The sequence below is a fragment of the Urocitellus parryii genome, chromosome 5 (genome assembly GCF_045843805.1).
Source record: "Urocitellus parryii isolate mUroPar1 chromosome 5, mUroPar1.hap1, whole genome shotgun sequence".
Classification (NCBI taxonomy): domain Eukaryota; kingdom Metazoa; phylum Chordata; class Mammalia; order Rodentia; family Sciuridae; genus Urocitellus; species Urocitellus parryii.
The window spans coordinates 184,309,198-184,324,756 of record NC_135535.1 but is presented as its reverse complement, the minus strand read 5'-3'; the positions used below and the strand labels follow the sequence as shown (position 1 = coordinate 184,324,756).

The 15,559-nt window shown below is 46.1% G+C and overlaps 1 protein-coding gene across 1 annotated transcript; it reads left to right on the top strand.

Annotated features, from left to right (window-relative positions):
- The first annotated feature begins 1,916 nt into the window (after positions 1–1,916).
- Positions 1,917–12,953, top strand: LOC113196145 (acyl-CoA desaturase 1). Its single transcript, XM_026407890.2, has 6 exons — positions 1,917–2,245; positions 2,949–3,231; positions 6,059–6,189; positions 7,638–7,843; positions 9,236–9,468; positions 11,680–12,953. The coding sequence occupies exons 1-6, from the start codon at positions 2,222–2,224 to the stop codon at positions 11,877–11,879; spliced, it is 1,077 nt and encodes a 358-aa protein (XP_026263675.1). The 5' UTR covers positions 1,917–2,221; the 3' UTR covers positions 11,880–12,953.
- Positions 12,954–15,559: the final 2,606 nt, after the last annotated feature.

Here is a 15,559-nt window from a genome sequence, read left to right as displayed (position 1 = left end):
AATTTTTCCTTATTCCAACTCTCATGCTTCCCCCATAACTTTATTACTAACACAAAACCTTATTTTGTGGGCAGAGGTGAGCTCCTGAGGATCCAAAGTAGTGGATGACACAGTCACAGACACATGATACACACAGGTCAAACCAGTAACCATTCTGTCTTGGTTATCAATGTCAAAATGGGCGTTGCCTTCTTTCCTAAAACTCATTCTCCCTAACTCAGACCTTTTCTGTACTTCCAGAGCCTTCTCCACAGGGCAAAAGCCTGGTTTTGGAGAAAAATACAGGACTCCTGTTCTGCGTTGTCTTGGCAGGCCTCCTCTTTTTTCCTCTAACACAAAATGTGCCACCAAAGTGGCACACACCTGGAATCCAGCAACTTGGGAGGCTAAAGCAGGAAGATCGCAGGTTCAAAGCCAGCTTCAGCAACTTAGTGAGTCCCTAAACAACTTAATGAGAGCTGTCTCAAAATAAAAAAGACTGGGGATGTAGTTCAGTGATAAAGCACCCCCAGGTCTCCCAGTACTGGGGGGGGGGGGAGAGGGAGGGAGAGAGGGAGAAGTGTATTTTATAATTTAAGAAACCTGTAATATACTTTCCAATGGCTACCTTGATAAGATAATGAAGATTACAACAGCCTAAAGACACCAAGAAAGATTATAAACATTCTTGTGATCACCAGATTGCTGTCATCCTCACAGATCTTTCCATGACCACCCTTCACAAATATCCTTTAAAAGAAGAACCTGAGAAACATAAACGTATCTTTCACTCTGAAGATGCCCCACATTTTCCCTTCAGTGTGTATTCCTTGCTTTACTCCAAAGGGCATCTCTCATTTGAGATAGCCTACTGTCTCTCTTGAATGTGTTTCTAGTTCCTTAAATAAATCTTTCTGTTTCTAACTAGCACGGGCTGAAATTCTTTTCCAACTAGTAAGTCAAGGACCCCACTTGTCCTGAATTTCCTCCTCTCCATGAACTCCTTGAACCCTCTAGTTCTTTGCCTTACTGCTGAGCGCAAACACCTGTCTGTGTTTCCTGCCTTTTTCCTTTGTAAAGACTCAAAAATTCCAACTTGACAATCAGAAGAATATCCAAACCGTCCCGCAAGCATTTTTGGAGGTGTGGACATAGGGACTGGATTGTCCACTGTTGTCTGGCGGTGGACGTTCCCTGCAGAATGTGCCCAGTGACTGCGCGGGATATTGCCTTGTAGGCACACAGATCCGTGCGAGTTTGCACGTGTGGCCAGAGTTCCGGGCGGTCTGGGGTTAGCATCCCAGAGCTTGGGGACTGGGTAGAGCTTCAAGTCCGAGCTCCCAGTTTAGGAGGCGGACTGCACCAGACCTCTCTGGGCTACTCCGGGGTAGAAGCCACGTCTCCCCTCCTAAGCGTCTGGGGGAAAGGGAAGACAGAAAGGAATTGTGAGTGTTGGGCGCCACCGTGGCTCCCCCCACTATTCCCAGTGCAATTTCAGCAGTGCCAACCATTTGTTGTGAGCAGAGGACCAGTACAAGACTTGTGACCCACCCCCCAGTGCCGAACCAACTCCTCCCCTTCCTTCAGAGAGAAATCTCCCAGGTGCATCCGAAATCGCGGGGTGTGGGACAGAGCCCCAAGAACTGAGAGAAGAAAAGTGGAGATGGAGAAAAGGAGGGGAAGGGAGCGAGGAGCCGGCAGCAAAGGGAACAGCAGATTGCGTCCAGCCAATGGCAACGGCTGGACCAGGTGGCACCAAATTCCCTTTGGCCAATGACTGGCCAGAGTTTACAGGAGTCTCATTAGCATTTCCCAGAGGCTGGGGCTGGGGCGGCGTGGTGTTGGCGTCGGCTGCATCCCCACGCTGTGTCTCCGGTGGCTGAGCTACTCGACTTTCTGTCTCCTCCCCTCTCCTCTCCCGCCCTTATTTCCACGCGGGGCTGTCTTGGCCAGGCAGCTCTGCTCACTCTGTCCCTTTTGGCAGCAGACCAAAGAGTTTTGAGGAAACGGTCGCCCTAGGCTAACTCTTCCCTTTAAATTCCGAGCCCAGAGAGTTCCGCGCACAGCGGGTCGGGCCTGCACAGCCATCCACGTGCCACAGCAGAGAGGTGTTCCGAGCGCAGCTCCACCGACGCCCCGCACCAGCGGACCCCTGAGCCGAAGTCCATCCTCTGTCTCAGCTGCGCCAAATTCGCTCCGCAGCCTCAGCCCTGGGAGGGCGATCCCAGCACCCGAGAGCCAGATGCCCGCCCACATGCTGCAGGAGGTGAGCGTCCCAGAAGTGGCCTCCGTCCCGCTGCGTAGCGGGTGCGAATGGGGCTTGTAGGCGACTGGTTAGTGGGGGAGACAATTAAGAGCTTCTGTGAAGAAAGGGCCGTCTTTTCTGCTGCCCTCTGTTGGGGGCGGGGTGTGTGTTGCATTCTGGAGGATTTATTCCCTGACTCTTGGTTCTTGAGCTTTTTTTTTTTTTTTTTTTTTTTTTAAAGAGAGAGTGAGAGAGGAGAGAGAGAGAGAATTTTTAATATTTATTTTTTAGTTCTCGGCAGACACAACATCTTTGTTGGTATGTGGTGCTGAGGATCGAACCCGGGCCGAACGCATGCCAGGCGAGCGTGCTACCGCTTGAGCCACATCCCCAGCCCCGGTTCTTGAGCTTTAAAGTCAGGAAAACTCTGGTCCTGCTCAGACCCCCTGCATACATGGGGTTTCCTTTGCGTGTTGCTAGGGGTGCGAGCTGTTTACCCTTCTCGCTCCTTCACCTTATGATTTAACTCCCAATTCATCTGCAATTTCTGGAAACCGTCCCCTATTCCATCTCTAGATACCTACCACCATCACATAGCCTAGGTACTGAGGCAGGGTCTGTGCCTCTACTGCACACCACCCCCCACCCCCAGCTGCATTAGAGAGCAAGTGTCCTTTACTGCCCCAGCCTCTGCGTTCTCTTGACTCTCCACTTCTCTTTTCAGATCTCCAGCTCCTATGTGACCACCACCACCATCAAAGCACCTCCAAATGAGGGTCTCCATGATGGAGAACAAAAATTGGAGAAGATGTCCCTTTACTCAGCAGAAGATATCCGCCCTGAAATGAAAGATGATATATATGATCACAGCTATCAGGATGCCGAGGGTCCCACACCCAAGCTTGAGTATGTCTGGAGAAATATCATCCTCATGGGCCTGCTGCACCTGGGGGCCCTGTATGGGGTCATACTGGTTCCCACCTGCAAGTTCTACACTTGGATCTGGGGTAAGCAGGTTCCTTTATTCTGAACCAGTACCCCAGGTTTCTCACTGATATTTAATAAGGTGGGGTCTTCCACAGAGCAGAGGCTCCTCTCCTCAGGTTTTGCCTGCCAAGTGTCTTTGGTTGCCTGAGAGGCTGACTGGCCTGGGAATAGAGCCTAGTGAGATTGGGGTGCAGGAAGGTAGGTTCTACAGGGTCCCTTAACATGGGTGCTGAGGAGCAAGCACTGAGACCATGCGCAGGGGGCTTTGAAGTATAGATATGTGTGTGGCACAGAAGCAGCTGTCCCCCCAAAAAACTTTTCTGTTTGAGTCAGTTGGCTCCCTGTCCCTGTCCTGCCTGCCTGAGTGACTGAGAACCTGGGGCTAGACCAGAGTTCCTGAACTGCACACCAAGCACAGTCAGGGTTGTAGGAAAGAAAAGCTGATGAGGAGAGATCATGCAAAATTAAGAACCTGAAGGATTATCAATAAGATTCTGACCTGACCCCAGACCAGACCAGGCTTGTCATAGAGGGGAAATAACAAGGCCATGACCCAGACTGCACAGATGTGTTGCTCTGTCACTCTAGATAGGTCTGGATACAGCTTATGCCAGTCAGCAATATGTGCTTAGAATGAAATAATGTGGCAGAAATGCTTCCTGTTCCATTCCCCACTCTGCCATTTCCTGCTCTTCTCTCCTGAGGCTAGGAAGTGCCCAGGACCTAACAACTTCTAACACCAGCTGCTATTCCTGCTCCTCCCTATTCCTTAGGCTGCTGTAATGAGAGAGAGGTTGCCAGTTCTCCCCTGACCTGCCCATAGCTTAGCATTTTTGGAGATCCATGGCTGGAGGCTGATAGCCCCTGGACCCATGCATGTGCTTTGCAGACAGATTGACCTCTGCCCCTAAAGCCCAAGTAGGGAAGGGGGAGCAGGGAGATCTAGAGACCCATGGGCCCAACTGCTGCTCTCCGAGAAGTTGGAAGCCAGGACACCCTCTCCAGGAGACAACCAGAAGTTTTCAGAACAAAGAGGCATGAGGAACTTTCTTGAAGGGTAGTGGTGTAGAAGGGCTGGTTGGCCATGTGTTAGCCTATCCCCACCGGGTCTCTTAGGTCTTATAGGTGGCTATATCTGGTCTTGGTAGTTAAACTTTGTCTTGGAGAATGCTCTAGGTGCCATATGGAAATGAAACTGAGAAGATTCCCTTTCTCAGGATCACCTGATACTAAGTGGCAACAACACTACATTTATAGGATTGAAAAGGTCCTATTGCAGTAGGTCATTGTGTGTTATTGCATCGTTTCTCCTCAGTCAGCTATTTCAAGAGACTTCTGTATCTGTAGACTCTGGAAGAGCACTTAGGGCAGGGTTGAGGAGATGTCTCTGGCAATGCTGAGGGCCAAAGGGCAAAGTAGTGAGATGTTGCTTAACCATCAATGTGGACACCAACAGTCCTCTGGGGAAGTCAGAGTGAATCTAACTGACTGAGCCTTCTTGAGAGTCTGACAAGTATGCATAGAACAGGAACCAGAGTGCCTGGATTCTGATCCAGTTCCCCTTATGATGGGATGGCATATGCTTTAGGAGCCAATGAGCCAGGGTCGTATGCACCATGCTGATACTTCCTGGCCTCTCAGCTGAGTGTTTCTGCTTTGTCTAAAGCCCTTTCTTTCCTTCTGGTGATTGCAGGGCCCTGGCTCACTGTGGTTTTTCTAGGTATGGGTGATGCATATCAGATCTCAGTTACCACATGGCCAGAGGCCAAATATCAGCTGGAGCCTCCAGTGCAGCTCAGAGAGAATGTGGCCAGTACTTTCCTTGGTACAGTCACTATTTCTTTGACTCTCCTGCGAACCCTGTGGGAGGAAAGGGATAGGGTACAGGAGGGAAGGGAGGGGAGAGAAAGGAGCTGTTTAGGAAACTCTTTATCTCTGGCTGTAGAACACAGGATAATTTGTTACCATATATACCATTTTCAACCCAGCTAAAATCTGGCTCCTTAAGATCATCCTTTCCATCTGGCTCCTAGGAATGAAACATTGTTAACAGTTTCTCCCAAGGTCTGAGTCCTTGCCTCTTAGAGCTACTAAACAGGAAGACATAGGTACACCTGCCTACTTGCCCTTTAGAGATTGTATCTGGTGCCTGGTGAGCCTGTAGAACTAGAGGAAGCAGAGGCAAGACAGTGCTCAATAAACAGGCACCCTCTAAAGCATCTATTTCTTTCTTTACCTGCAATATGTGGTGTTACTAACAACTGCCTGTGATAAAGCTTGAGCCATCGCACACACGACTGGGTGCAGGACTGACTTACCCTGATAGTGTTGCATTGCCTGGTACAATGCTTAAAAGTTTCTCACCAGCTGGTACATTGCTACCCCTAGTGTCCACTACGACCAGTTGAGCAGTGCCCAGATTGCTGTGGCTATCTTCATAAAATCCTTGTATATAGGGTTCTGAGCTCTGTTAGGAATAATTTGATTATCTTCGAGAGGGTAAGCTGAATGTCAAACCAGACAAGACCTTGGATAATACCCCCACCTTTGACAATGACAGTGGCACAGTGGTGAGAGTTTTATTCCTATCTTGCCATCCTGCCTCCTTAGTTCCTGAGAATCCTTGAATTGTCTCCATTCGTAGGTGGGGAGGCTAGGAGGTGGTGGTCACATTTCAAGTAGTAAAAGGCACAGGCCTTGGATGCCAAGGCAGCCCTATGGTTCAGGTAAGGCGGATATTCACCCAAAGCCTAAAGAGCACATGAGTGGTATAAGGAGAGTTACTTTGATATGCTTTCCCTATGGAACTTTCCTGTTGGTGACTCCCCTATCATCTTGTCCTGGCAGCCTATGTGTACTATTTAATCAGTGGCCTGGGCATCACAGCAGGAGCTCATCGCCTGTGGAGCCACCGAACTTACAAAGCGCGGCTGCCCCTGCGGCTCTTCCTGATCATTGCCAACACCATGGCGTTCCAGGTGAGAAGCGGGTGCTGCTCGGCTTTGTATCTCTACCTTGTTGATGACCTAGGGTGGAATAGAGGGTGTCAATGCCCTGAGAGAAGCCTCAGCAGGACCATCACTGACCTTTCCAGTTTCCAGGGGTCACCTAAAGTGTACGCTCAAACATGGAATGCTTCAGAATACTTCACTAGGAAGGGAAGTAGGGAATAAATAGGCAAAGCTCTGGAGGTACAGGATTGTTTTTGATACCAGTGTGTTCAGCTATTGTGATCCTTTATCATAAGGGGCCACATCACATAGCCACACACTGAACCTGGTTTCCTGGGCAGACACTGGGAGTGGGGGATACTCTTGGTTTAGGGAGACTATCTTCAGACACCACCTTTTTTTTTTTTTTTTTTTTTTTTTTTTTTTTTTTTTTTTTTGAGAATGATGTCTAAGAGATTCAGGAACTTTGTTGTCATGGGTAATAAGATCACATTTCTATAGCATTGTGTGCTGGGAACTATGCTATGCACTTCATATAGATGAACTCAATAAGTCCTGATACATCTTAGGAGATAAGTGCTATTATTTAGCTCCCTTTTACAGATGAGGAATCTGAGTCACTTAGAGGGTGGATGGACCAACCTTGTCACCCAAGGGCAGTATGTACCTCATGACCATGACCACATTTCTGTGGTAGCTAAGTCAGCTATTGAGGATAGTTGTGGCCCAAATTTATATCAGAAATAGAATGAAGGGAATTGGGGTAGAGGACTCTTACAGCTGGTACATTATAGCAATGGGCACAGGATAACTCGTGGTATTGGGCTTAAGAGGAGAATAAAAAACAAATTAGTCCTGTTTTTCTTGGCAATATCTGAGGTATGGAACCACATTTGGATAATCATCTCTGGTCCTAGAAACTTATACCTTCAAGGTTCCTGATGTTGTCTCTGTGGGCCAAAGAGAAAGAAGAAACACATTGGAACATTTTTTGAAGGAATGGAAAAAGCCCCAGACAAGCCCAGAAGTCCTTTGGAGATGCAGTCATGGTCATGAGTTACATGCTGCCCTTGAAGCTGTCACTTGCAAACACATCAAGATAGAACTCCTTGCAGTTTTCCTCATAAGCCATCACCCCAGGGTCTGAAGCCACCTGCCTCATTCCCTTGCTACAAGAATTGCCCTGTTCTCTCCTAGTGAAATTATTTGAGCATGGTGGTTTACCTGCATTCTCCCCATCCTGTAACCTGCAGGAAGTCGCAGTTCTATTCCTGGGTCTATACTGTAAGTCGCTTTTCCATCTGATCTTGAGGGCAAGTGTGCAGAAGAGGGCAGGCCCCTCTTTGCCTCCTCTGGAGCCAGACTGTGTGAGGTCATGCCAAAAGCCATGGACCCTTTACATACATTTAAGAATGGCATTTTTCCCATGAGGGCGTCCCTCCTCAGGCCTGCATTCCTCTTCTCTGTCCCTCCAGAATGATGTTTATGAATGGGCCCGAGATCACCGCGCCCACCACAAGTTCTCAGAAACACATGCTGACCCTCACAACTCCCGCCGCGGCTTCTTCTTCTCTCATGTGGGTTGGCTGCTGGTGCGCAAACACCCAGCTGTCAAAGAGAAGGGGGGAACCCTGGACCTGTCTGACCTAAAAGCTGAGAAGCTGGTGATGTTCCAGAGGAGGTAAGTAAAAGGAAGATGGGACCAGGGATGTGGCCCTGGGCACCTGAATCTTAAGGACTCCACCTTTTACCTTAGGTCTTAGAAAATAAAAGCTGAGGATTTACTGGGTTTGTAAATTCAAACTCATTTAAAATCCAGTATTTAACATGCCACAGGTCCTCAGTCAGTTTACGGCTCTGTTCCTTTCTCTCTGAGCTATCTTAATGAAACCTGTTAAAATGCAACAAATGCTCACTGACCTAGGATAGTTATGGACACAAAAAATAAAGTAGTTAAGTTCTTTCCTTCAAGGAGTTTGTATCCTCTTGGGGTTGAAGGGCTAAGCCAACTACCCAAATAACCACAATACAGGGTATAATATTGTCTGTACTATGAGAGGTGCAAAGGGAGGGAGGTTGCTCACTGCGGGCAGAGGAAAGTGGTTATGAGAGATCTTCACAAGCATTAGTGATCAGTGATAATGTAAACAGAAAGAACAGAATGAGGCCGAGAAGCCTCAAGCATGTTCCATGAAGGATGTCCTTCTTCTTGAAGTGTAGGGTGGGGCAGGTAAAAGGACTACAGAGACTCATGCAGTTCCTGTGCAATTCTAGTGTGGATTTAGGATTTTATTCAGTGGGCAACAGGGAACCTCTAATTATCTCCTTTGCAGCCATGTGGCACATTCAAGGGCATGCTTCAGAGAAGCTGCTCTCAGGACAGGTGAAAGTTACCATTGAGCCAGAGAGACAAGAGGCAGGGACACAGGTTAGACAGTAGCAAGGATCCATGCTAGGGAAGCAGTGGCAGCAATGGAAAGGAGTTGGAGGCAAGGAATGACAGTGACATACAAGTGAAAGACATGACTGCTGAAGGGAGGTAGGCAATCCATTCCCTTAAAATGCCAATTGCCTGGCTTTCACAGAAGTGAAGAGTATGGAACAGGGCCTCTGAAAGGACAGAGACCTGCAGGTGACCAAGGATATTCAGTGAGCCTTCTGAGAGACAAGTAGAGCAAGGAATTTCGGGGAACAGGGAGTAGCTAGAATGGAAGCATGACACTGTGACAAAAAGAAGGATCCTGAAGGCCCAGGCTGCAGAACTGGCTGATGAGTTTGAGATTTGATGCTCATCTGTTTAACCAACATGGCCTTATGGTCTCCTGAAAAAGAACAATGGACTTCAAGTCAGGATACAGGTGTTTCCATATTTGTTCTACTGGTTACCAATGGGGCCTTCTTAGGAAAGTCATTAAACACATTGTTACCTCCTCTAGAGACTGGGATAACATGCATTGAAAAGTTCTTCCACCCTATTCCCTCGTGCTCTTTTCTGACACTCTTCAGTGAAAGTGGACAATCCACTTAGGCATGACAGCCCTCCACTGACTCACTGTGGGATCTCTCAATGTAGGTACTACAAGTCCGCTGTTCTGCTGATGTGCTTCATCCTGCCCACACTGGTGCCCTGGTTTTGTTGGGGTGAAACTTTTGCACACAGCTTGTACGTCGCCTCTTTACTGCGATATACCATAGTGCTTAATGCCACCTGGCTGGTGAACAGTGCTGCCCACCTCTATGGATACCGCCCCTATGACAAGAATATCAACTCCCGAGAGAATGTCCTGGTTTCCCTGGGAGCTGTGGGTAAGTCATAAGACAATAGCATGACCACACCTAGTGGTTTCCTGATCAGGATATTTGGCTAGGAGCTGGAAGAACCCAAATGACCTATTTTTTTTTTTTTTTTCAGTATAGTTCTAGGGGCAAGATACTGTGAAATCCCTTTGGGAGTGTGGCAACAACTCTTATGTAAAATGGAAAGGGTGAAAAATAATGCTGCTTTTAAGTTGTAAAACAATCTCTAAATCCTACCTACATTGATCCCCATTGACTTTTTTCTTCTAGTCATATTTTACAGGTTTGTAGTCTTGAGGCAGAGAATGCATAGAGAAAATTAGAGACATCTGCATGACTTAGAAGCCCAGTGTCTTATATTTAAAGATGCTGTATAAAATGTAGAACAATTATAATTCAATTCAAAAATTTTATGCCACAGAATATTTTTCTCTCCATTGTACTTGGATGTGCCCTATCTTTCAAGTGTGGGCCATACCTTGTTATTTGTTGATGCCAACATGAGGGGAATCAGTGCATCTCTTGGTGGCCCGTGTTCCCACATGCCACCCTTGCTCCTTATGTCCTTTATTTTTCTGTCTTCTGTTCTTACAGTGTGCTAGGAACTCCCTTTTCCCATAGTGCTGGGGGAATCCTCCAGGAAAGCAGAGAGTTTGACAGTTCCACCATCAGACTCTACCTTTTCCTGTCCTTCATTCCAAGTGCATATAGACTTTGACCAAGGCCTCAAGTTAGTTTTCCTGGTGCAGACACCATATTTGAAATAAATGACCTATGATGTACAAATCATAGAAATGTAAGAACCTAGATTGAGATGTGTCCCATAATTATAAATGGAACTTCAAACCTGCTTTTTTGGCCTCTTAACCTTACCCTTTCTCTCTTCCAGCTCTGTTTCCTGCCATTCTAATCTCTTTGCTTCTGGAATTGCTTCCCCCATGGTCACATGTTAATCTTTTCTCTGATAAAGGTGACTTTCCCCTAGAGTCTTCGGCTATCTCTTACTGTCCCTGTTGTGTCCCATTGACTCTCCTCTCCCTTCTCTATCTGTATGTCTATCCCCTTTTAAATCTGATACCTTTGGGCTTGTTGAGGTCTTGCTCTGAACCCATATGTGGAAGTTAGCAATCCTCTATCAGCACCCCGAGTCTTGGTGTTCCCTGTGCCCCACTCTGCACTCCTGCTTCCCAGTTCACTGGGTGGTCAACGTGTGTACAGAGATAGTGCATAATTTGAGATGCCCTGGATGGAGTAATTGACTTGGTAGAATTTCCTTCACTTGCTAGTTGCTCATTTCATTGCTATTCTATTTATTTTTTATACTAACTAATAAATAAAGGACCTCTCTTTTTTCCAACTCTGATAAGGGTCAGTGTTATTAGTATTGGAATTGACTTAGACAAAAGAGTCCCTCCAGAATTGTTTTTTTACCCAATAGCGAAATGGTCCTGAATCCAGGATTTCTTTCTTTCTTTTTTTTTTTTTCTAGCAAGGATTTCTCAGAATCTCAGCTTACAGGAAATCTCTAAGTATTTTCAGAGTGGTTCTGTTTTTTCACCCCAGGGTCAAAACTCAGGATTAGGATCCAGATCAGCCTACTGTGAACCAGCCATGGTTGTGGAAATTCTGGCCTCTGGTTGAGCCTCCTTTTCTCTTTGTAGTGATAGGATGGCTGTGGCATTTCCAAACATCCAAAATATGATTTCAAGTAAGGGTGTGGTTGAGGTGGGAAATGGCTGTTGCCACCCATTCTATTGGAATTTCCCATCCTTGAATGGGTACCAGTGCAGTGGGGAAAAGTGCTTACTCACCTTGTTAGCAGCACTGCTACAATTTCTTCCTCTGGACTCTCCCCTCCTCACCTCAACACTTGTACAGAGGCAAAGTGCCTGTGGGGTTGTAGGCTTGTATTTAGTGGAACTATGGTAGTTTCTAGTATAAAATCCTTTCTCAACAGTATTAGTTTCTTATCCTCCAATAGAAACTCCTTATCACAAAGGCTCCCAGATAGACATAGGTGATCAGATCCTCTTGGTTCATTGCTTATGATGACTCTGAGGGCATCTATTTGTTTTAAGTAGAAGACACAGGGTTCATTTATTCACTCAGCAACAGCAGCTTTCTCTGAGGTTTTTAGTGCCCTGCTGGGTAAGAGGTTGCCAAGATGAGGAAAACAGAATTCCACTGAGATTCATAACTTCTTTCCTTGGTTTGTTCCAGGCGAGGGTTTCCACAACTACCACCACACCTTCCCCTATGACTACTCTGCCAGTGAGTACCGCTGGCACATCAACTTTACCACGTTCTTCATCGACTGCATGGCTGTCCTCGGCCTGGCTTATGACCGGAAGAAAGTATCCAAGGCCGCTGTCTTGGCCAGGATTAAAAGAACTGGAGATGGAAGCTATAAGAGTGGCTGAGTTTGAGGTTGTCCAGGGTCCTGTTCCAAAATCCAGTAAAGGTTTAATGTTCTGTTAATTAACTACTGAGTAATGCTACCTGGATGCTAAAGATGATGACCTTAACACATTCCGGTTCAGTAAATGACAAGTACTGAAGGGCAACAACTCCCCTCTTTGATGCTAAAACAATATTCATTTCTTCTCTACTCTATCTTTATTTCCATTGTCCTTTTCTTTGCTTGGTTCCTATCATCTTCCTTTGTCTTCTCCCTATTGCCTCCCAGGCAAGCATCTGGTCAGCCGCAGGTCGGTGTCCAATGTAAAAGCCTAGCAATCTTCCAAGAGCTTAAAAAAAGCAAAGAAAGGATTTACTTCAGATACCCTCATGTTTGATCTCTTCTGAACTTTAAGGCAGGTGGCTCCACTTAGCAATGCAACAAAATCTTCTCAAAAGTGCTCATTAACTGTCATCATACACTTTGCTAGATAGAAGATGAAAATAACTATTTATCATAGAGCTTGCAAAGTAGGTCATTCATCAGGGGAGAGTGAGCATGCTGGATATTATTTCTAAGTAAGGGTGTGGTTGAGGTGGGAAAGTTCTTTTTGTAGTCAGACCCAGCTGCCTACCTAGCAGAGACCTGGAGCCTCTCCAGCCAGTATGCATCCTTTCTCTCCTGACTGATTAGGGGATGGCCATGCAGGTTGGCAATGTTAGATTACAGCAGCACATCTTAATGTCTCAATATAGTTTAGACTGAGGATAAATGGGAAGCATATAGTTCTTAGGAAAAGTGATCTCTTCTGGGGGAAAAAAAATTCCCCCGTATTAAGGAGATTTGTTATTTTATAGATGAACGAGTTGTCGACTGTGTCCGGAAGTGATGGATACAGCAAGAGCTCATTGAGTTGTGAGGATTCCGTGAGCTGCTTGTCCAACTTCTTTCATCTTTCTGCTGTGCTATCTTCAGGATTTTGGCCACTGCCCTTGTAGTGATAGGATGGCTGTGGCATTTCCAAACATCCAACAATGGAAAGATTTTTAGCAGGTGAATTTGGGTCAGAGTTAAATGTGTATAGACATAATTTGTACTGGAGCATGAAAATATTCACTGGGAGTATTTCCCTCTGAAAAAGAAATGCTAAAAAAGCTCGAAGGAGAAGAGGAGCCCATTGGTTTACCCATTCCTCCCACTGCTGGGCAGGAGATGGACAGTTGGAGGGGCAGGGTCTGTAGGCAGCTCCTGAGAGATCACTTTCCGAAGGAAGAGCTCTGACAGCACATTGCCCAAGGGTTCAAAAGTCACTGAGTAATTTGTTAGGTGTTCTAGTGAACTGAGTTAGATAGTGGGTCCACCACTACAAAGCAGAGGCCTGCAGTTCAAAACACCTCTATAAAGAGAAGCCTTCATGTCGGTGGAATAAAACATAGGCTTCCTCCCCCAGTGTTGTACCTTTTCATGCATCCTTGCTTTGTGACCATCAGATTGCATATAGGACTGCCTGGGTGGGAAGGAATTTCTTAACTGTTTCTAGTTTTCTGGCTCTATTCCATCTGTCATCTTTCCTCTGCTGGTTCACTCTGTTCTCCAATGTTTTCTTCTTTGTCTGAAGAGTCAGCCTCTTATGTCCGTTTAGGGAAGTGAGAACTTGTTATCTAGGCAGCTCCCTGTCCTGTGGACACAAATCTCATGAGCACAGAACTATTGTTTCTCTTTAGCAAGGAGGGCTGACTGTCTCTTTGCTGGTCTCCAGATCCTCTGTGCCTGTGCCACACTGATAACTTCAGAAAGTTTAGAGAATGCTCTAGAAATATTCCTGGCTCAGACAGCTTCAGTCTCCTGTGAAGCCAAATGCCCACCATACCAGTGAGCCAATCTCAGAGCAAAGCAGGGTTAGAAGTTTGTCTCCTCTCTCTGGGTTAGAACAGAGAGCATGTTCAGTGCCTCCTGCATATTCAGTAAGACTGCTTGCTCCCAGGGGACACTCAATCCTTGTAGAAGGAGGAGGACGCATAGTCTTCACTGGGAAGCACAAGAAATAAGGGCAAGTCCCAAGTGCCTCATTTTGAAAGGGGGCCCCAGCCTGGAGCCAGAGTCTGCTGTAAACCTTTGGCTGAAATGTGGGATATGAGATGCCATGAACTTTGCTGAAAATATTTGTGTCTGTTCAGCAAACTAATCAACATCCCCTACCACACAACCTAGGGCAGAAAGTAAGATAGAAGAAGTCTAGAAAAACACAGAACACCACTATTTGAAGACCATGGACCTGTCCTGCCCTGAACCTCAGTCCTTAAAGCAGAAGCCTGACTGTGCTCTACCAGGATCAGCAATGTGCAATCCCAAGTGCTCTGTCCACTGAGATCTAGCCATGGGAGGAAGCAGGGCCTTCCAGCCTGCAGTAAGGCAACCTGTCCTTAAGCTGTTCATTTTAGTAGAAAATCACCTCATGAAGGAAGAGCTGCCTACTCTGTGCCTATCACCGGAAATGTCTGTTGAATGGTTTTAATTCTACAGGTCATCAAATGTCTGCTTGATAATATATAAACAATAAACTCAACCTTTCTCTTTTCTTCTCATCCTGTTCCATGGTTCTGATCTATGCCATGTCCCTACACACATGGGTATGGTGACCTCAGGGTGAGGTCCCCAGTAACCCTGTAGGGGCACGCTGGTTTAGTAAGAACACTCTTCAAGATTCTAAAGCTCAATTCAAGTGACACATTAATGAGAAACTCTCATCAAGAGTTAATTACTCAATCCTTGCCTTGTGGGTGTGCTGACAACAGATTCGGGTGCCTTAATTCTTTTCTAATCCTGTGGTTATGCTCCTCCTGGTTCCCTCTGAGCAGTCCTTTACCCCTGAGAGCCTGCAGCAGTGCCCTAAATCAATAGAAGCCTGGCTGGAGTGTTATCAGTGAAGAGACTTGAAGGACTCCCCTCTAAGTTTCATTTTAAAAGCCTTTCTTAGGAATGTTTTTATTAAGTGCCCAAATTTGAAGGAGAGTAGAAGCAATTTGAATGTATTTGACATTTGAAACATGGAATGGTGGTAGTAGCATTTATAGTGGAAAGTATGCTTGGTTTGCTAATATCTTCAGTGTACTGTATGTAGCTCAAAGGGGTAAGTCAAAAAGGTAAACAAAGCAAGGTGACCCTGTTACACTAGTGGGTAAAGTCTGGGCCTTCTAACCCGGTGCCACCAACTTGCTGTGTGACCCTTGCTTTTATAACAAACCCACTCCCCAGACAATGTCATTAATCCATTCAGAGCCCTCTTGAGCTAATCACCTCTCTTTAAAGTCCCACCTCTCAATTTGTTGCTTTGGGGATTAACATTCCAACACATGAACTTTGAGGAGGAACACTGAAATTGTTGCACTGGGTGACAAATCACTCAGTTATAATGTGCCTTGCTTTATCTTCTGTTAAAATGTGGTATGATAATAATACTGACCTACCTCAAAGGACAGTTTTGAAGTATTACTAAAGCCTATTATTAAGCATTTTGGGATATTCAGAGAAATTCTCAAGCCCCACAGACTTTTCTAGTAGCAGTATCCACCACAAACTTGACATGCACATATGTCTGGATGTCATTATTAGCCTACATGGTTCTCAAGAGATTAAATGCAGCCATTGGAGATGGATGTGTCTCTTATGCAGGGTACCTTTTCCTTGCCTGAGTGGGTTGTT

Coding starts and splice junctions, on each gene's coding strand:
- LOC113196145 (XM_026407890.2), top strand. CDS start 2,222: ATGCCCGCCCACATGCTGCAGGAG. Junction 2,246..2,948: donor CCGCCCACATGCTGCAGGAG/GTGAGCGTCCCA, acceptor TTCTCTTTTCAG/ATCTCCAGCTCCTATGTGAC. Junction 6,190..7,637: donor CCAACACCATGGCGTTCCAG/GTGAGAAGCGGG, acceptor CTGTCCCTCCAG/AATGATGTTTATGAATGGGC.